Here is a 22,594-nt window from a genome sequence, read left to right as displayed (position 1 = left end):
GGGATATAATGCCAACAAATTTTATTTAAATGCATAGCAACTATTATTCTGAGCATGTTTACCATGTATTTACTTTGTTTCAGTGTTGCTGTGTTTAGACTATGTTTACTGACAAACATATCTGTATACCAGGGTAAAAGGCAATTGCAGTATTAGCCACAGGGCAGCCAATGCAGGGACACTGGAAGGTCTAGGAAGCCCAATGGGCCTTATGATTGGAGATACAATTACTTGCTTACCATCTTGAAAAAGCGTCTGCGACACTCACATACTCAGTGGGCTCTGAATAGCCGTTGAGAAGCTAAGCTTAGGGGTCGTCACAAATTTACAAGCAGTTAATTACATTGGCCTGTAATATAAGCTGATGCTACAAGGCTGATTATTACATTCTCATGCTAGTTGCACTGTTTTCTGTGCTGTCATGAAGTAATTATTTGTATTGTGACATTTCTATTCTATGTGTACTGTATATTGTGAGTGGGTCCCTAAACTCAGTGCCAGCAGCACCAAACATGTGCAGTGAATCAGCAGAAAAGAAGATGGGGAGCTACTGGGGCATCTTTGGAGACACAGATCTTTACTGCTAAAGGGCTATGGTTGCCTTGGGCTGGTACAGAAGCCCAAAACATTTCTAGCTGCTTTAGTTCTCCTTTCAGGGATTCTCATGTTCAGAAGAAAAGAGGTTGCTACACCCCATGCCCTATTACTGTTATACTTGAAGTCACTCTGCACTGATTCTTTCTGAATCTGTAATGAGTATATAGCTGTCTGGGTTATAGAATTTCTAACACATTCTCACCAGTGAATTATTAAACAATATTTGATATGAAGAGAAACATAAAATTAAACATGTGCTGCCATCTCCTGGAAAGGAGAGGAAGTTGTTTTTGAATCATTATAGCTATTAATTTCCATTGTAAGTGCTGGAGATTTTTTTACTGTTTTCAGTTTGTCATATGCCTGTACTAATAATTCAAATCAATAGCATACCACTTTATATAGAAAACTTAATATCACCCCAACTAGCTGATACTGCATTTGATTTTTTTTACTATGAAATTTAAATGTGAGAATATTCAACCCCTTTACTGGTACAGGCATGGGATCCGTTATCCTGGAAACTTGTTATCTAAAGTGCTCTGAATTACAGAAAGGCCATCTCCCATAGACTCCATTTTATTCAAATAATCCACATTTTTAAAAAATATTTCCTTTTTCTCTGTAATAATAAAACAGTACCTTGTACTTGATCAAAACTATGATATAATTAATCCTTACTGGAAACAACCCCGGCCTATTGGGTTTATTTAATGTTTACATGATTTTGTAGTAGATATAAGGTATGAAGATCCAAATTACGGAAAGATCTTTTATCTGGAAAACCCCAGGTCCCGAGCATTCTGGATAACAGGTCCCATACCTGTATATAGAATTTCAACTTTACTTCAGCACTTGAACCATGTTGGCTTTTTAAAAGGCCTGTACAAATATCTCTCCTGTATAACAAGTACTAATACTACCTACTCAATGCAGTTGGGATACAACATAAAATATCTACCATAAAAATTACTTTGCATGCTTCTTATAATTTTGCCATAAAGTATTTGTCCAATGCTTTTACATTACCTGTCTGACTCCCTGTGATCGCCTATGAGGGGGCTGCCATATTTGTGCAGCAGGAGTCCATTAGCATTAGAAACTTTAACTGACAGCCTGAGATGCGACAGTCAGGTTGGGGAACTAACAATTACTTACAAAAACAAAACCTCTCAGCAAAACTAACTTTTAATGTACATTCATATTTTAAAAAGTAGTTTTTTTTAGTGTCAGTATCACTTTAAGCATCCAAAAAACCCCACATCTTAATCTTTCAATAGGATTTTACCTCTTTTCTGCTGCAGAAAACTAGCAGCATTAATCTGTTTATTTTCAAAAGGTTTCCAATGTAGGCGTGTTAAACTTGCTTCTGACATTACCACTACTTTTTCAAATTACAGGATCAACAACTACATCCCCCATAATGCCTCTCCTTATTAGTCTCCAGGACAGTGATTTGGCTCTCCTTACCACAGTGTTGGTAGCCTGGTAACTACCACTCCCCCCTTCCAGCACGCTCAAGCAGCAATAAAAATGAAAGAGGAAAAAGTTAAAACACCCTTGCCCATTACCTTAATCAATCGCACTGCCCAAGGATGAAAAGGAAGCTATCAGGGGTTAAGTGTCTGCTTTCCTGAGTGCGATGATGTCAAGATTTGTGATGACGACTACTTTACACTTCAGAGGTCTATAATAGCAGTCGGAGACAAAGAAGGGGATAAGGGTTAAGTAACCGTTAGGAAGGAATTTGGAAAAAAATTGACTAAAAAAGGTAAATTAAAAAAATAATGCATTCCTATTGAGAAAAAATGGAGATTTTAAGCCAGGACCAGATCAGCATCCACAGCATCAGGGTTGCCAGGTTGGTGGGTTTCCAGCCAAATTGGGCTACTAATTTAATGCACAGGTGGGTTTTGAAAATACAAACTAGCCAAGGAACGGATTTGGGCTACTTTTTGGGCCTTTGGCTAGTTTGTACTTTGGAAACCAGCCAAAGTTTTTTGTTGCCCTAATGCGCCAAGCCTGTGTCTCCCAATGCATGTTGGGTAATGTAGTTTTTGTTTAACAATTTGCCGACTGCCAAGCTTAATGTAAGTTTAATGTAAGACTACAAAATCCAGCATGTAATGGGACTGACTTGTGCAGAAGGTAGGAGTTAACAGATTTTGGGCTCTGTTCCCCAGTCTCCCTCTTATGCATACTCGCATGGACTTTTCTCAATTTCAGACAATTTTGGGGCAAAAATCTCGTGGCCACCAAAATGTCTAGAGGTTCACCTGTTTTACCAATATTTATTGAAATTGTATGTGAATTAGGGCCTCATGGGGCCCCTATACCTCCTGGGCCCCCCTCTGTAGTTACACCCCTAGTGACGGGCAAATCTGTCCCAAAAAAAAATCGAAACAATTTCCCCTGTAAATTAAGGGTATAACGCAGTATGACCATTCATTGAAGTGCTCTCAATAAAGTCAGGCGCTGTACCTGCAGCATTCCTAACTGTGGGCGCCGCCATTTTCCCACTGTCATTGAAACAAACATTGCACGCATTCCAGAGAGCGCGGCTTCAGTTAACGTCAAGGAAGGCGTCGCCATATTATCTAAACAAGCAAAGCCTTATTAGCAAAGACAACACTCGCAAGAGAACTGGCTTATTCGCAATGTAATGTTATCACTAGGCCGAATGGAAAGGGAGCACATGTGCTAAAAAGTAGCGCCAGAGACAATAACGCGGATGTCGACGGAACTATACAGAGATATTATTTTTGTCTTTTAGAATCCCGTGGACTCAGAGCTGCAATATGTATTTTACCTATGATACGTGTGTCCATTTGTATTACGTACAATCATTACTCCGAACGCGCGTGATTTTTGCGATTGTCCTTCTGCGACTGCCGTACCTGTATTAAAATATGTCACGCCCAAAGAACTCTGTTTAAAAGGATTGTTCACCTTTGAATTAACTTTAACTATAATGTAGAGAGTGATAATCGGAGAGAATTTCCAATTGGTTTCATTTTTAAGTTATTTAGCTTTTTATTTGGCAATCAAGGTTGAAATGTCAACAGTCTGGTTGCTAGGGTCCAAGTTACACTAGCAATTATGCATTCATTTGAATAAGAGACTGGAATATGTTTAGGAGAGGGTAGAAAACAATAATACATTTGTAGCTAGGGTTGCCACCTGCCCGGTATTTTACCGGTCTGGCCAGTAAAAATGATGGTTGATCCAAATGTCATTAATAGGGAAAAAAGATAAATATATAGGAAGGCCGGTATTTTTTCCAGAAAAGGTGGCAACCCTATTTGTAGCGCATATTTTTTTAGATGGCGTCAGTGACCCCCATTTGAAAGCTGGAAAGAGTCAGAAGAAGAAGGAATATCATTTAAATACTATAAAGAAGGCCAATTGAAAAGTTGCTTAGAATTAGCCATTCTATACCCCTTTATTGAAAGGAATAGGAAGAAAGCGAGTAATTGCAACATAAAGCAGCATCTCTAGTCTGTGCCTATCCTGTGAGCACTGCTGGTCTATGGAATCAGTGTAGCTGATAGACAGACCTGGGGAAGAACTGATTTCTGCTACATGATTGTTTCAAGAGTAAGAACCAGCAAATGAGAGTATACATGTACTGTTTTCATTTCCAATTACATTTAAAAAAAAACATTCAACGTTTTAATGAAGGTACGTTGCAAATTTTAGTCCCTAGTATTTATCTGCAGCATAACTTTGAGTATGTTTTAGACAGCATATTATAGTTTGCAGTTTGTCGTTTTTTTATTGTTTGCAGGATTCAAATAAGGAGAGTATGAATAATGTACTGATAATTAAAAGAAACACAAAATAATTAAGGGCAAAGGAAAAATTGCTTCAAGCCCCACTTCAAGGACTTGACCAGGGTTCTCCTTTGCTCATGAAATGAGTACAGATTTAGGAAAATATTGGTGCATCATTGATTCAGTCTTCAAGAATATCCAGGACAGCACTCACTCCATATCTTAAATCAATTGACCCTAAAGCTAGACTTGCCCATTCTTTCCATTGTAACTGGCTTTCAGACCGAGTCCCCCTGCCATCCTTTTGGGTGGCTGGAGGGTTTCACAGTTAGGGCTCATCCATGAAAGCTAGACCTAAAAGTCCCCAAATATGGGCAGAGATCAGCCACTGGTTTGGCATTTTCACTACAGTGTACGTTTTTTTGTTGTGACCAAAATGATTTTCTCCCAAAACTATATTTGATTAAGGTTATTTGAAATTTAAATTGGGCTGGCTGGAAAATCCCAGTAGCCAAATTAGGCTGAAGATGTAGTAGGAGGTAAACTGCACAGCTCTCCTGTGTTATCCAGTTACTGAGAGTGCCACTTTTGGATTTTCTAATTGGCGAGTCTGTTAATTTGGAAATGGAGGAACTGCTTACAGATTGTTTAAAAAAAAAAAAGGAAAAGAAAAAAGAAGGACCCATAAATCAGAAAGATAGTTTTAACTTACATTGTAAAATACAATTTTTATTTTTCAAAACGTGTAGCCATAAATTTCCTTATTACACTCACAGCTATTAAACATTTCCCCCAATCAATATGAATACATATTAAGCGGGGGTAACCTGCAGCTCTCCAAATATTTTAGCAATACCACAGCCAGCACCCTCGACAGTACATTAGTATAGTTACTGAAGCTGTAGTCTTAAGGGACGTATGTTGGCTGGGCATCTGCGTATTCTCTAATTAGATGTAGTAAAGAGCAGCAGCCACAGCTGTGCACTAGAGTTTGAGTTTATGGACCGAAAGTTCATTTCCTTTCTTTTGTTTCTTCTGTGCTGACTTAGCTCCCTTGATCTGTAATTTGACTTGATCCTGCAGCTGAGAGAAGAATGCTTGAGAAGACTTTAAAGCTTTATCCTTCCCTTCATCCTGAAACAGAAAAGAGAATGTTATGAAGAATGCAAATCAAGATTTAGCTTTTTACTCACAGACCAAGAAAAAAAAAAAAAAGAAGCAGCGTCACAGTGTGTGTATATATATCTATCTCTCTCTCTCTATACACAAAACAATTGCTTTGTACTTTGTAGACATTTTTCATTCTCTTGGGCACTATCAAAGCATTGATGCTTCTGGTTTCTAAGAACAGTAATCAAGAGATGCCACAAAGGCATTAAATATCATAGAAAGCTTTGATTTATTAAACTCAAACATGAGATGTAAAAGGCTTAAAAGCATTTATTAATATAATGATTATTCATATTATTGTTGCTCTACAGTAGAAATATAAAAATGAAGCAACCTTTCTATATACATTTATTAAAAGTTTTCAGTGCTTTTTTGTAAAAACGTTTGCTATTAAAAGCAGCATTTGCTTAACTCCTGATTGTTTAAACATTGTTTAAAGAATGTTGCAAAATTCTTGGTTTCCCAGCAAAGTCAGGTCTGTTAATCAGCAGCTTGTCTTACATTGTATCAACAGTCTGAGCCATCGAGGCAGAGGATAGAAAGGGACAGACAAACACTGCTTTCAATAGCTTAACATACATATACAAATCAATTAAAAACCATAGAAAATTTAACAAAGTTGCTTAGAATAATATTTTCTTATTATTAGGCAAATTTTTATTTAAGGGTTGCCCTTTAAGCAGTTGATGTACTCAGAAAATTCTCCTGTCTGCTTTTCAGAGGAATGATCCAGGCACTGCAATCTGCACAGTGCTAAACAGAGAGTTGCTGTACATGGAAAAGTTGGTCAGATGTAATGATGAGTCCAGCTTAGATTTAAAGTGGTAGCTCGCCTTGACCATTTGACACCAAAGTAATTCAAGTTTTTAATGGGCCACTTTCAACATAACTAATTACTTGTGTTAAATTCATCACAAATCATTTTACCTGCCACTATGTTTTGGGAGTGTGGGAGGAAAGCAAAACACCAAAAGGAAATCCGCACAGACATAGGGAGAAATTTCTTGCAAATAGAACATGGGTTGGAAATGTAGTTAAAACAGTAATGCTGCAACCAGCCCTAAGATAACTGAGCCACAGACAAGCCCATATTACTAGAAGTCCATTAACAGTTTATTCTTAATTTGATATAATATTAAAAGGGAAGTATACCCACTTTTCAACTTTAGTTCAATGAATAGGGCTTATGATCAACATACATTTCGATATGGTTTTTGTGATTTCATGCACTAAACAGAAAGTCACATTCTACTTCCTAGTTAGTATGAGCACAATTTAAACAAGTCGGCAATTCACTGAAAAGCTTTTGTATAATAAGCTGCTCCTTTTCTGAAAGGGTAACAATGGCTGCAGCTGGGGTGAGGGGAGGGGTTTGCTTATACAGCGGGTCTCTTCGAGCAATAGTGATTTGTTTTGATCATGCTCATATGAACAAAAAGAAGAGTGGGACTTCATATTCAATTCCAGATGCTGCCACATTTAGTGCAAGGAATATCAAAAACTATATATATATATATATATATATATATATATATATATATATATATATATATATATATATAATAAGCAAAACATTTTAAACAGAAACCCATTTAAGTAATGTTGAAAATACTAAAATATGGGCAGCACACATTTGCACTGCTACCTTGCAGTGCTACAGCCTTGAGTGCATGTTTCATTTCAAATACAGTTAACATTTAATCTACATAAAAAAAACTGTGTAAATAAAGTAATGATAACGGACTCTTATGAATATAGAACCCAAGGCAAAAATTGCCTTTATTGGTCTACTTGTAGGATCATGATTAAAACTAAAAGGATTGGTTGCTATCAGTAATTGCACTAGTGCAAAGTTCTGTTTATAATCAGTAAATGATTTCAGATATTTAGATTAGCCATAACAACTAGTTAACAAGTGACCAGAGTTTAACACAAAAAATTACCTTTAGTACTGTAGCCTTTCCTTCTTTGGTCAGTTTTTTAAGATCAGCTGCAGCATCTGCTTTATTATACGTTTTCTTTCCTTTTTCTGCTTTTATTTTATCCGCCTGCTTTTTCCTTTCTTCTCTTTCTTTAATTTTCTGCCTCTTGGTAGCCTTCTTCTTCCTTCTCTCCCGCTTCTTATCAGTGGTTGTTTTCTCTGCATTGGTCTTTACATCTCCAGCCTTGTTCTTTTCCTGTGAGAGAAATAGAAAGAACAATCAAGACTTGTGTTCATAGGATTCTACAGCTGCAATATATATATATTGCTCCTACAAGCAATGATTATGGCTGTTCTAGGGAAGAGCCACAAACAGCAGAAGTGAGCATACACATTTACGCTCACTGCCTTAGTCTTAGTTGCTCTTGGTCAACTATTATTAGAGATTCTTACCTTGACTTCCTCTGGAGCCAGAAGTGTTGCATCACTGACACTTACTGGTGCCACTTCTTCCATGCTGATTGCAGGCAAGTTTGAAACCACCTTAATATCAGGAACAGGCTAGGGGGGAAAAAATCATGTATAGAATTAGTAAGAGCACTCCCATTTGCATTATGTAGAAATTAAAAGTAAAAAAATAAAAGTGAAAAGAATATTTTACTGCATAATTATTCCCTTTTTATTACATTATCAATTACTTTTACACATGTTCAGAAATTTGCTGCCATATTACAGGATCAGATTTCAGTTATTTATATAGTTACATTTGCCTCAGTTACAGGGGAACTCCAGCTTAAAAATAAATGACAAAGAAAATGTCATTCTGAGAATTAAATTCTAATAATGTATGGATTGGACTCTTGGCTGGAGAAGTACTGCCTTTTGCTGCATTTTTTAAAAAGTCAAAACCAATATGTTTAACTTTTACATATACAAATAACTTAAAACTGTTAACATGGCTCCACACAGTTGCTATACCTTCTTACAAAGAGTAAGCGAATACAGTTTCCACCACAAAATAAGTAAGCTTTCATGAGAAAGGTCTATATAAATACACCAGTAAACCATCAAAGTAGTGCTGCTCTGAGTCCTCTGTCAAAAGAAACACCACATTTCTTTCCTTCAATTGTGTACACATGAGCTTCTGTATCAGACTTCCTGTTATCAGCTTAAAGCTCCAGGGCTAGGGCTTCAGCATGTTCAGATTGCTCCTCTCTCCCTCCCTGTTGTAATCTGAGTGAGCAGGGAGAGACTCAGGCAGGAATTGACGTCACACTAAACTAATCTGGCAGCTGCCATCCTTAAAAAATCAGAGAGCTTCTAGAGCCGTCAACTCAGGTATGGTAAAGCATTTTACATAATATAGCGTTCTAGCTTGCACTATTGTGGCTACTCTATTGGCAATAAACTGTCTTTAAATGCTTTTAAATGTACTCCAATATTTTTGGTTCACAATAGGCAGTGTAGGATTCACATTAAATCGAGTGCCTTGGCGTGGCACGTGAGCTTACATATTTTTGGCCAAAATGTGGTATATTTTTGATTTTTCTAAAATATATTAAAAGGAATCCAAACAGGCTGTATTTGAACTCTGGCAATATGGTTTCGCTTTTGTATGTGCAAATAATGGCTGTATATCGTTTGTAGCAGCTGGTCAATGCTACACCATGGGTTAGACCTAGCACTTATGATTTCAGCTTGTAAACTGAAGAGCTGCTGAACAAAAAGCTAAACAATTTAAAAAGCAAAAAAAATAAAAAAATAAATAATAGGACCAATTGGCAATTGAGACAACAAAGTCAATGTGTTATAGCTTCAATGTGAAGAATAAAGAACAGATCTTTACACTGTTGTAAATACAGAAAGGATAGAAAATAAGTCCTTTACAAATACTTACTGGTTTGGGTATGAAATGGAAATTTGAAAGGGCATCCAGCTTTAGGAAGAGGGAATCCATCATTTTTTGAATTTCCACATGTTTTGGATTTTCTTCCTCTTCTTTTTTCTTCTGTAGTAAAAAAAAAACCCACAATCCGTATTATTACAAGAGATGCCAGTATTTTCAGAGTATATAAGAGGAGTCTGGCAAAGTGGTCTGTTAATTTTTTTTGAGCTGCGCCATTGGAGCTGCTATATGCTAAAAAAAAAAGTATTGCTTATCATTAATTCTGGTATCTGGAACTGCAATAGTAGTGTTTGCGTGGTTCCCAAACTGTGAGCTTGCCCCCCCAACCTCAATGCCATTTAGGTTAACTGTGGGGAGAATGCCGATATGCTCACTTATATAGGCCTGAAAGTTTAGCTTCAATGTCAGTTAGGTTGAAACTTGTATTCTTGGAACTATGACTTAATAACCAATTCAGCAATATTTTTTCATATCTACAACTGTGTGGCCCTCCAAAGGGGACTTGAAGTGAAAGTCTGACAATGGCTGTTATACAGTTACAGCACATTTAATGTAGAAAAGAGTATTTATTGCCATCAATCATGCTCAGTGGTATGAAGTGAAACTCATATAATCCAGGCTCAAACAAACATAAATAGCTTAGATTTCTTACCTCATTTTGTTTAATATATTCCTGCTCATAAATCTCTGCAAGACTGAGTTTGCTCTTATCGTGGTCCAAGGTGAGTCGTTTCTTGTATTCAAAAGCATTTTCTTTTGGCTTTTCCTTGCGCACTACATCATCCCATAGCTTGGCAAAACAAATAGAGGAAAAATGGCAGAACACTTTCAGCAGGTTTTAACAACATGTAAAGCTTATATTTAAAGCAAATTGCCATTTAAAAAATAACATCTGTTTCTAGTTACAATAGTGGACTCTTGTTGGTTGATACAATGCAAAAGTGCTTATGAAGCATTATACATAGCGGATCATTACACATAATCAGTATTGGATTTTGAATACAGTTCCTTGCTGACCAACAAAATATAGAATGCAGAGGCACACTTCTCATGATCCTACACTTGGACCAGTGCAGTTTGGCCATGCATGTGTAAAGTGAAATGGGTGCAATATTGAGTTATTCTTCGCACAAGCCATGTTTGGGAGAATGTATCACATTAATGATATACTACTGTTCAATGATTTGAGTGGTGTACACTGGCTGTAAATAGTATATGGCCATGGTTAATAAAGTGGATTGTGATTAATTAAAGGGGTGGTTCACCTTTAAGTTAACGTTAACTATGGAAGTTATGGAATGGCCAATTCTAAGCAACTTTTCAATTGGTCTTCATTTTATCTTTTTTTATACTTTTTGAATGATTTGTCTTCTTCTTCTGACTCTTCTAAATTTAAATGACCCCATCTAAACAACAAGGCTACATATTTATTGTTATTGCTACTTTTTATTACTCATCTTTATATTCAGTCCCTCTCCTACTAATATCCCACTCTCAAATCAATGCATCACTGCAAGGGTAATTTGGACCCTAGCAATCAGATTGCTGAAATTGCAAACTGGAGAGCTGCAGAATAAAAAGCTAAATAACAAAACATATCACAAATGATAAAAATGAAAACCTTGTTACGCTGCACTGACATTTCATCCACTTTATTCCTTGCTGGCTCAATGCCCACTGTTACTCTGGGAATGGTATGACTACCTGAAGAGTTTTTTTTCACGGAACCACAATGGCGGTTTTTTTGACACATAATGTCAAGGGACTTAATAGCCCTCAAAAACATTCTATGGCCTTTCGCTATTATAAATCTATGGGAATACAAATACTTTTTTTGCAGGAAACACATTTTTCCAGAACTTCAATTCCTAATTATTTTCACAGCCAGTTCCCACATGTTTTTTGGGCCACGGCGGAGAAGAAACAGAAGGGAGTGGGAATCTTTATTAACAAAAATGTACCATTTAAATTGTTAAAGTGTATGCCCGACCCACAAGGGCATTTTGTGATTATTGTTTGTCTTATTGGGTAGACGCTCTACACCTTAGCATCAGTATATAGCCCGAATGATCACCAACATAAATTCTATAATAGATTTTTTACATCTTTGTCCATACACAACAGAGGACAAGTTATAATAGGAGGTGATTTGAACGCTACTTTGAATGCTAATAAGGGTTGTTATGATCCTATGAATCCACTTAAGAAATATACTGAATCTATTTCAAAAGTATTACAAACGAAACTAAAAGATACAGGACTTGCTGATGCATGGAGAGAGCATAATCCCTTTAAAAGTGATTATACCTTCTATTCGAACCCTAATAAGACATACTCCAGAATTGACTATGTTTTACTTAGTTTCCCACTTTTGCCAAAAATAATCTCGGCAACAATCCCTGTATGCTCTTGGTCAGACCACAATCCAGTGAAAGTTATTCTACACGATTTAGATTCTCTGAGACATGCTCAAATATGGAGGTTGAATGAAGCCATCCTTACAAACCCACAAGTTTGTTCCCAAATTGAACAGAAATTAATTTCCAATTTTGAAATTAATAATACTTCTGATGTTAGTGAATCAATACTTTGGGAAGCTCATAAAACCTACATCAGGGGTATTATTATTAAAATTTGTTCAAAAACGAAGAGGGAAAAAACTATAAAAGTGAATAAATTAAAGCAATTGGAACAAACTGAATTAGAGTATAGAACTAATCCTAATAATAGATTGATTAAAAGTATTTGACAACTCAAAACGGAACTCAATTTAATCCTTTTGGAAGATGTTGAAAAACAACCAATGGATGAGACAAAAATTTTATACTAAGGCTAATAAAATTGATACGTTGTTAGCAAATAAACTAAGGAAGATGCAGAAAGGTTCTTCTACGTATAGCTTACTTACCAAATCGGGCGCTATTACAGCTAATCCCTTAAAGATTGCTGAAACATTTAAGGATTACAATTCACAACTTTATAAGAACCAAACTATATTTAATAAACAGAAAGCAGACTCAATCTTCCGAGATATAGTGATTCCCACTTTAACTAATGATCAAATAGCTTCTATGGAACAACCTATTGCAATGGACGAAGTCCAGTGGGCCATAAAATCTTTGAAATCACAAAAAGCACCAGGGCCGGATGGGCTTACAGCCCCTTATTATAAACATTTCTCCAAAGTCTTGATACCTCATATCACTAATGTGTTTAATTTCATAGGAACCGGTCAGCAATACACTTCTGATTCTCTTAGAGCATTTATAACAGCCATCCCAAAACCAAACAAAGATAGCAATTTAGCTGAAAACCATAGACCAATTACAATATTAAACCATGATATAAAACTCATAGGGAAAATTCTGGCCAGGCGTATCAATGTGTTTTTAAATACCTTACTAAATAGAGACCAAGCAGGTTTTGTGCCTGGTAGACAGCCAACATTCGTAGGGTTATTGATTTAGTGCATTGGACCAGAGAGAGGGGCACACCCGCAGTGCTCCTCTCTCTGGATATAGAAAAAGCTTTTGACTCACTGTCATGGGATTTTCTTAAACATGCCCTGAATAGATATGGGTTCCCTCTGACTTTTTTGTACAACTTCACTACGGCCCAAATAAAGTATCGTGGCTTTCTTTCTACTCCAATTGTAATAGGAGGGGTACACGGCAGGGATGGCCACCGTCGCCAATCTTGTTTGTTATGACAATGGAATTTTTGGCAGCATGGATAAGGCATAATGTAGATGTATCGGGTATCTCTATAGCACAACAGGAATACAAATGCTGTTTATATGCTGATGACTTGCTGCTTACTATTACCAAGCCATTGATTTTATTGCCGAACCTCTTTAATATCATGGATAAATTTCAATTACTTTCTGGGCTTAAAATTAATGTAACTAAATCGGAGGCACTGCCGCTAAATATCTCACCTGCTATGAAGAAACTTTTAGAATTGAACTTTAATTTCGAATGGGTACAAACTTCAATAAAATACCTAGGGGTACGTATTACGGATCACACGTTAAGTATAAATAATTATAAAAACCTTATAAAGAAATTAGTGGATGACTTAAGATTCCTGGAAAAGTTTTTCGATCTCATGGTTTGGTAGAATTAACATCATAAAAATGAGCATATTACCCCGTATATTGTACCTGTTTCGTACCCTTCCTGTTCCACTGCCAGTTGATTTATTAACCAGGTTGCAAAATGCATGCCTCAATTTTATCTGGTGTGCTAAATGACCAAGAATAGCTAAAGCAATATTATATAGACATAGGTCAATGGGTGGTTTGTTCTTTCAAAACCACAGAAATGGGTACTGATTGAACAGGATATTTGTCAGTGCAGTTTCCTTGGGGATACCTTATGGATTCCTAATGTACCACAATCTGCTAAGAACTTTCCTACTGTAAAACATACCTTGACTATATGGCACGTTGTAACCTCTAAACCTCACTGGTTGTCTAAACATAAACCCTTAGCACCTTTGTTTAATAATCCAGACTTTCCACCGGGTCTGGAACCTAGGCAATTCAATTGGTGGGTAGATAAAGAGGATGTGCCACACTAGGCACAATGCTGCATATATTTTGGCAGTGTAATAGGGTACAACGCTGAACAAACCAATAGAGGCAATGTATAAACCACACTATAAACTAATCACACATTTTTTCACTGCAACAAAGCAAACTATTGCAAACGATTGGCGAACTTCACATTTGGCCTTCTCAGAAGTCAAAAACAGAATAGATACTGTCTTCCTTATGTAAATACTCACTAGCATAACGCAAGATAAACGGTAACAATTCACGAAAGTTTGGGACCCATGGATTCAATACCGCTACCCCGATAGATTTGACTGTAATGTTTAAGCCTACTAGTAGGCCATATGAAGAAACAGGAACGGAGTCCTATGGTACAACCTTACTGATAAGTTGTTTGTATAATACTTGGTGCAGTGTATGGAAGAAATCATCTTCTTCCCCCCCCCTTTTTTTTCTCTTCTCCCTTTCTCTTCGTCTCTTCTCACTGCTTTTATTTATTCCTCTTTTCTTTTCCTATGCTACCTAACCCTAAAAATTTTGAATACCTTGTTTATCAATATTTTTACATTCTCGGTAGCATATAGCACTCACCAATGAGTCGGACAATTGAATCGTATGTATTATGTTTAACTATGATGTGATGTCTCCAACGGCTGTTTAAATGTATACCCTATATCAATGCCCTGAGATGTAATTATTGAATATTTGCAATAAAGAAATATTGAAACAAAAAAAATGAAAACCAATTGCACATTGGCTCAGAATACTACTCTCTACATCATACTGAAAGTTAATTTAAAGGTGAACAACCCCTTTAAAAATACTAAACTAATAGCTTATCAAATGAACCAATACACACCTGGTCTTTTATTCTCTGTTTGATTATATCTTCAAGTTGCATAGTGGTTTCCTCTGAGATAACAGGTGCTACACGAAAAAAAGTATTTATATTAATAAATCTGTACCCATTTTAGCAATTGACCAGTACACATGTAGGGCAACAAATATGGACTATTTTTGTCATAAAGTTTGAGTATTCTGCCCAAAGAACATAACTGGACAAAGCTATTACTCACCCATCCTGGAAGCGTGGTCGAATACCAATGATTCTGAAAGTAGACTGTTTTCTGGCCTTTTTTGTGCTGTTGCCTCACCAGATAACTGCCATGGCTTCTCTTCTAGCATTTGCTTTTGCAGCGCTTGAATCTTTTCTGCCATCTGAAATCAAAACAATTCTAGCAGTTGAGTAGAATTACAATAAGGTAGAGAGCTACTCCTGATGTAAGGGAGGGTGGCCATGTGTGTTGCATTCTCAACATGCATCACATATGTGGTAAAAAAAGTACTTGAGTTTGATTTCTAGCTTATCCTTATGATATCTGTTTTTGAATTCACAGTATGTATTTTGCCACTACTCATTAAATGTGACAAAAATATATCGTTCTGTAGCCTTAATGAAAGCCAAAACCTCAAATCCTGGAAAGATCAATTCTAAACAGTTGTAGAAGGAACATGACATGGTTTCTTGACAGAATCAGAATGAGCAGAATGAAACGGTTTTACCTTTTGTGACCTTTTGTGCAAAATAGAATTTAAAATACAAACAAAGGCACAAGGCATATTAAGGAGTAGGGAGAAAGTCCAGGTAGGTTGTGAATATCAGTTAGGGGGTATAGACAGTGACTGCTGGCACAGAAAAGTTTATTGTAACTTTTTCAGAGTTAAATTTGGGCAAAATGATTCTGCTTAACACTTCAATTAAAAAAATTGTATCTTTGTGGCTCTGTCCTATTAATCGCTGCTCTCTTTTGGAGCCCAGTAAAGTTATGTAAATTTTTCCATCAGTTGAGCACAGGACTGCAAACCGTAGATTTGGGCAGATACCAGGGGGCCATACACAGTCAATATTTAGTGGATCTGGGGGGGGGCTGTTAGCCTATTTCGAATCTCAGTCCACATCTGGCTGTACTTTCTCCTTGTGTAGAATAAAACAGAAGACACTGACCTTCTCTTCCCTTTTCTCAAAGGAAGACTTGACTTCAACAGGCTCTGAGATCTCTTGTTTCTTTCCACCCAGTATATCACCAACATCTTCTCCTTCACTCTCATCAGAGAGATCAAATGTTACACGCTTAAATGCCTCCTTTGCTTTTTGGCTCTCCTCATTGTCCTCTATTTGTTCATCCTCCTCTTCATCACTAGTAGAAAAACACCAGTTAGTTTTCTAAAATTAACTATCCTATGCATAAGATTGTATTAAAGTCAGAGTGTTACTTTTATTGCAAATGCTGAATTCTTTTAGCAGGGTCAGAGATCAAGGTGTCTGCTTGGGTGCCCGAGTTTTTGTCTCCTTTCACTAGTGCTTTAGGTCTGGTTAAAGGATTTTCAATAGTCTTATAAACCCAGTATCACACAGATATTTGACAGTCGGTTGAGAGACTGTACTAACTAAGAAGGGCAAAGACATGAAAATATGTTGAAAGGGGGATGATTATTTGAGGACAGATGACCTGCCCATGCCAAGCGAAAACAGTTAAAGGGGAAAATTGCATCATAGCAATAATAAGGCAATAAAGAAAATATGGTGGTTGATTTACATATTTTTCCAAAGTCAGTCAGTTTATTCAGTAACCCAGAACCATATAAAGTCTCCTCATTATAAAAATCTTACTTTTCTGACATGTTCTCTTCATCTTCTCCCAAATCATCTTCTCCTTCATCTTCTTCTAAAACATCTTCCTCCTCATTTTCTTCCTTCTTATTCTTTGCAGAATGATCACGGTCATATCCCTCTTCTCCTTCAACAGGGTCAAAGAAATCTTGGTATTGAAGATCTCTTGAACTTATTTTAACCTGAAATAATAATTAAAAAATAATCCATTAGCAGATATGATAAAAGTAGCAATTCAGACATTCCAAACTGCTCAATGCTATTGCATTATAAGAAGAGGCTTCCTTTAGTTTACAGCATAGCGACTATGGGCCAAGTTGCTTTAATATTTAAGACACAGGTACCATTCTCATGGGTATGTTCATCAAGCCAGTGGAACAGGAATTAACCCTGTTCTTGCAAGTTACTGCTTACGGAGGTAGGTTGTTATGCAGATCAAAAATAGAAACGGTCAAGAACAGAAGTTTTATTTTAATAGGGTTATTATGGGGTTTTAATTATAAAGGAACCACTATATGTGCCAGAGGTAAGTTTATGAAAGTTAAAGCTGTTAGGCTGATGGCATATGGGGCTTGTCTTATCAAAAGAGTTTAAAAATACTACTACCAACTCACATTTAAGTCTCCACTGGTAAAGAATACTATGTGTGTGCCATTGCCATAAGCCTTCAAAGGCACAGCATATTTTCAGGCCAGACTCCCGAGAGTGATTTCATGCCCAACACAGCCCTACCTGATATAAATCATTTAAGTCTCGAAGAGGAAGTGGAGAAGGGAAGTAGCATGAGATCACTGCTGATAAGAAAAGTGTCTTCAAAAATGCCAATAAAAACAATTGGAAAAGAAAAGTGTCACCGCAATAGGATGCATAATTAGGTAGTGCAGTACAGCCTATTGCTTGGTACATGAAAGTGAGCTATAGATCATGTAAAAGGTTGTACACTACAAGCCCACACTTACAAAAGATTGTCCTTGAAACCGGGCAGTAATGCATTTAAGAACATTATTGTTGTCCCAGCTACAAACCAGCTAGTGCAAATCCCGGTAAGTATTTGTCTTTAAAGTTCTAGGGGTTTTCTAAGACTGAGCATGTATAGTACAACCTGTGCATAATTTACAGCTCACTCTTTATCAGCTTAGATATGTTATGTACTACAATAAATGACCACATGGTAGAATGCAGTTCTGAGCAGGCAGGCTACGAAAGAAGTATAGTCGGTATAACAAAACTAAGCAATTCTATGAATTTACTGCACTGCTAATATACATTGGCAACAGATGAAGCTAATGTGGCAGAAAATTACATCTGCTCAAGTGAGACACAGCAAATTCATCAAACATGTGGAACATGCACTGAAGAGAGATTGCTGGAGAAAGAAATACCTCACTGGAGAACAGGGAGCATAAAAAGCCTTCAAGGCTTTTCTTCAGTAAGTTTTTAGCTTCTACAATAATACTGACAAATGTAATTACATAAAGCAGAACTGAACAAACTTCTCAATTTCAATGTTCTTCCACGTACACCCCTTACTGGCAGACAGCAACATAATAATTGTACATGGTTACCATGGTTTTTGTAAATGGCATAGATTAAAATGGCTAAAAAGTGTGCAATGTAAATAAAAAAGAGGTGGAAGTCTTTTTATTACTATGACAATCACAATGCCTATGTGTCTTGAAACATCACTTCCATCTTTCAGTATTTTTTTCATAATTCAGTATAATAATGTATCAAATCCAAGATTCAGTGTTGAACATAGCTTTATTCCAAATATTATTTTGTTTTCCAATTGATATATGCCGTTACTGCAATACACAATAAATGGCAATTTTTGCTTGTAGGAGCTGTAACTGTGCTAAGAAATGTAATTTGGCGAAATGTTTTTGTGGACGCTTATATACTACCTCCCACTGATTAAAATACAGTGGTGAAGAATCGTTCCACACAGTTATGTAATTAAAGAGGTTGTTAACCTTTGAGTTAATTTTAGGATGATATTCGGAGAGAATTTACAATTGGTTTCCATTTTTTATTATTTGTGATTTTTGAGTTCTTTGGCTTTTTAATCCGCAGCTCTCCAGTTTGCAATTTCAGCATCTGGTTGCTAGGGTCCAAACTACCCTAGCAACCAGGCATTGCTTTGAATATGAGACTGGAATATGAATAGGAGAGGGCTGAATAGAAAGTAAAGTAATAAAAAGTAGCAATAACAATACATTTGTAGCCTTACAGAGCATCTGTTTTTTAGATGGGAACAGTTACCCACATAGGAAAGCTGTAATGTATAAAGGCTGAAGTGACTAGATGTCTAACATAATAGCCAGAACACTACTTCCTGCTTTGCAGCTCTCTTGCTTTCCACTGATTGGTTACCAGGCAGTAACCAGAGACTTAAGGGGGGGGGCTACTTGGGTCATAAATCTGACCTGCATGCTAAGGATCAATTGCAAACTCACTGAACAGTTATGTCCCATGTGGCTACCCTTAGTCGCTGACTAACTCAGAGTTAGAGAGCTGAAAAGCAGGAAGTAGTGTTCTGTTCGACATCCAGTCACTCCAAGCTTTATAGATTACATTTTTGGCTAACTAACTAATAGAAACCTTTTTTTATTTTGCACAGCCTATTTACCCAGTTTTTATTTTTACACAGAACTGTTCCTTTAAAGGAGATTGGCATCATTTATTTCTGTAAAAGCAGGTGAGAGGTGAAGGAATGCACGCACTGATTTAGAAGGGGTCTTGGTTCATTTTTAGATTTATGGCTGACCAGTGTGCTGCTGCATTTCTTCACCTCTCGCCTGCTCTGCTTTTTTCACTGCAAACTCGCCTCATTCAGAATTATTGCCCCTTTCCCTTTGTGCACACACAGTATTTTGCCTGTACAGTACTCTGAAAATTTTTATATGACAAAAATTTGCTGATCTTTTTCTCCAGTAACCAAACTATTGGAACTGTACAGCAAATTGTCTTTATAAACAAGGGACAAGCCAAGGTAAAATCACTTGGGTGTGCCAATTTGTTAGGCTCCCCCAGTGATTTTAACAACTCATACTGCAGGCTAGCACTTCACTTCTTTAAAGCAATTCTCAGTGGCAGGTCAGATTTGGTGTATGCTCATTAAGCAATTCATTTCACTAGGAATTCCTAACCAATTGGCACCACCTCCCAGCGACTTTACCGTCTTTATCCTTTTGATGCTACTCTAATTGGACATCATATTTTGGATACCTTTTTTGTTATTAAAAATTACCATTTGACTAATGAAGTTTCCTTTATTATCAACCAGTCATGCCTAGTTATTTAAAGCAGACCATCGCATCCTGAAGAGCTTATGTTCAATCCATTTTATATTGGAATAACATTCCTTTATTTAAACTGTCGTACATTCACATGTGTTTAGAGAGGTACAAATTCATTGCAGAGTTTCATATGCTATTTACTGATTAAACGGGGACAGTCATTCAGTTAGAACACAACTTTACCTGTGTTTTGCTTTTTGTAATGTCCAAGTCTTCATCCATATAATCATCATCCTCATCCTCATCATCATCAGAGTCAATATCCTCAAAATAATCAATTTCATTTTGGTCATCCTCCTCGTGGTCTTCTTTCTCAACTTCTTCTAAAAAGGCCTCCATTTCTGACAACTTAAAGAACTTGTCGTCAACTTCTGACGTTTCATTAGATTTAGCCATTGGCTTCTTATTCTGTTTCTGCTTATTTTGCTTTTCCAGTTTATCAATATCAAAGTCCATATCTGAATCATCATCACTAAATGTCTCCACTGGTATTCTTTTGGGTCTTTTGGTATCAGTGAGTTTTTTCTCCCGAGATGCTGGTTCATCTTCACTGATAAACTCTGACTCTTCTTCAGACAAACCTTCCTCAGCTTCATCTTCTAATTCTGGTGTCTCTTCCTCGGTTGTCTGTACAAGATAAATATCCTTGTCCTTTTGTGCTGTTCTAATGACTTTCTTGAAGTAGTTAAGAACAGCATTGTTCTGCAGTTCTAGTTGCTGCCATATTTGCTCTTCATCAAAATTCTCTATAATTAGATTTTCCAATGGGCTTCCCACTTCTAGTGCAAGCCGGGACTTTTGCAAATCATATAGAACTTTTGTTAAACAAGAGAACTCTGTTGCCAATTCATCCTGCACACTGAAAAACAAGATATATTTTAAAATAATCCTTCATAGAAGTTGAACTTAGTTTTGCAGTAAAAAAAATAATTTGCAATATTGCAGAGTATTTATAAAATAGAACTGTTGTCCACATTACAGCACAGCAGAGTGTAGATAAAAAAAATCTTACACACACAAAAGCAGAGAACAAGAGTGCAGTACTAGACAGTATCATGGAAGCAAACTGACACAACAGCTCTTAAGTGCCTTGAGGGTGCAATCAAAAATGCTCTAAAACTGGCACGGCCGGCCCACTCCTGATTTTAATCTAGCTTTTAGCCTATAAATTTGGGGATAGTGCAAAGTAAACAGAAGATGATAAAGCTTGATTATAAAGTGCTTACTCAAAAGAAACTAGCACACAGTTGCCCACATTTAAAGATCAGAGAAAAATACTGGAAGGTGGAACTACCATTGGGTTCCTTTTGCCTGCCGGGTCTAGAACATTTTGGCCCTAAATCTGCATGTGAGCCTACTGTTCCCCTCAGACATTGCCTACTGGAGCAGTATACAATAAAAAAACACAACATTTTCCATGAATTGCAGATGACACAATGGACCTGCAGCAGCCTGGCATGACCTGAGCAAATGCTGTAGCAATTAAAAAAAGGAGAGAAAAACTCTCTTGAGCAGTTTAGCTAAAGCTACTTAAAAGAACCCTCCCACCACATAACTTCTCTTTTCTTTGAAATGACTTTAATTAAAGTGTGAATTTGGTGTCCCTTGCCCTTAGTCCTTCACCTTGTTGAGACTTGTCAAGCGGTTTCCACCATAAGACTGCTCATGGAGAAATTAAAGTCACTAGTTATTGCAAAAGGTCCAAGTGCCAACCTATATAATCTTCCAAATCCAAAAAGTGGGCTTTCACACCAGAAACATAAATAATAAAACAAACACTTCTCATATTCTTAGAAAATGGCTGAAGTGAGTTGTACAACAGGGTACATAAGCACAGGCTATAATTATTATTCACTATGGTATACAAAACGCTTCAGATGCTCTTTAAGGATACAAAATAAACGTATTCATTTACATCTTTGGTGGTTCTGGTATTCAAGGCTGTTTGTTGGAACTGGAACATTTAAAGCACTTTTGGATTTAATGCAGATTTAAGAGTATGGCCATCCAAAAATACTTTTTTTGCATCATGAAAATAACTAATCCTAAACAACTTTCAAATGTATATTAATGAAGACAATCAATGGTTTTAAAGTTATGTTCAATTGAAAACAGTATTTGTATATGGCTGTTCCCTGGTTCTGACCCTTGAAACAAGAAGTAATTTCTTTTCTAGGTCTGTTTAACCAGTTTCTTCGACATTGATTCTAGTCTGAAAAAGCAGTGCAGAGATAATAAAGGGACAGGCGGTGCTTTCAGCTGCACTTACAGCTTTAAAACCATTGCAAAGCTATAATGAATATATATTGGAAAGTTGCTTAGAATAACATTTTATTTCATTATACAAAAATAAATAACAGATTGATTGACACAGGCAGCTCAGTGGGTCTCCATGATTTAGTCTACCAGAAACACAAATGTTATAGCAGTAGAATACGTGGGGAAACGGCGGAATTAAGGACTAAGAGGGAATGACTGCCAATAATGGGAACTGATTACTTTCTCTGTACCTCAGCAGCTGCTCCGGATGGCCACTCACTGATTCCAGGACCTCCATGCAGTGTTCCAGTCCATGCCTCGGTTCCTCAGCCTCTGCCATCTTCCTTAACCACGATCAGCGCTGCTCACTCACATGTTCAATTCTGAAGAGGATGTGCGTCTGCAAACCACTCCGACCGGAAACGCTCGCTGTAGTGCTTTGG

General features: G+C 36.9%; 1 protein-coding gene across 1 annotated transcript; it reads right to left on the bottom strand.

The window, feature by feature from the left end:
• Positions 1 to 5,078: 5,078 nt before the first annotated feature.
• mphosph10.L (M-phase phosphoprotein 10 (U3 small nucleolar ribonucleoprotein) L homeolog) lies at positions 5,079 to 22,543 on the bottom strand. Its single transcript, XM_018253001.2, has 11 exons — positions 22,403 to 22,543; positions 20,076 to 20,751; positions 16,594 to 16,775; positions 15,928 to 16,120; positions 14,999 to 15,140; positions 14,782 to 14,849; positions 10,020 to 10,157; positions 9,359 to 9,469; positions 7,915 to 8,022; positions 7,484 to 7,717; positions 5,079 to 5,504 (listed from the first exon to the last, which is right to left on the bottom strand). The coding sequence occupies exons 1-11, from the start codon at positions 22,489 to 22,491 to the stop codon at positions 5,355 to 5,357; spliced, it is 2,091 nt and encodes a 696-aa protein (XP_018108490.1). The 5' UTR covers positions 22,492 to 22,543; the 3' UTR covers positions 5,079 to 5,354.
• Positions 22,544 to 22,594: the final 51 nt, after the last annotated feature.

This window comes from Xenopus laevis, chromosome 3L, assembly GCF_017654675.1.
Source record: "Xenopus laevis strain J_2021 chromosome 3L, Xenopus_laevis_v10.1, whole genome shotgun sequence".
NCBI lineage: Eukaryota > Metazoa > Chordata > Amphibia > Anura > Pipidae > Xenopus > Xenopus laevis.
The sequence above is the reverse complement of the archived record's forward strand: the minus strand, read 5'-3'. Positions and strand labels throughout refer to the sequence as shown.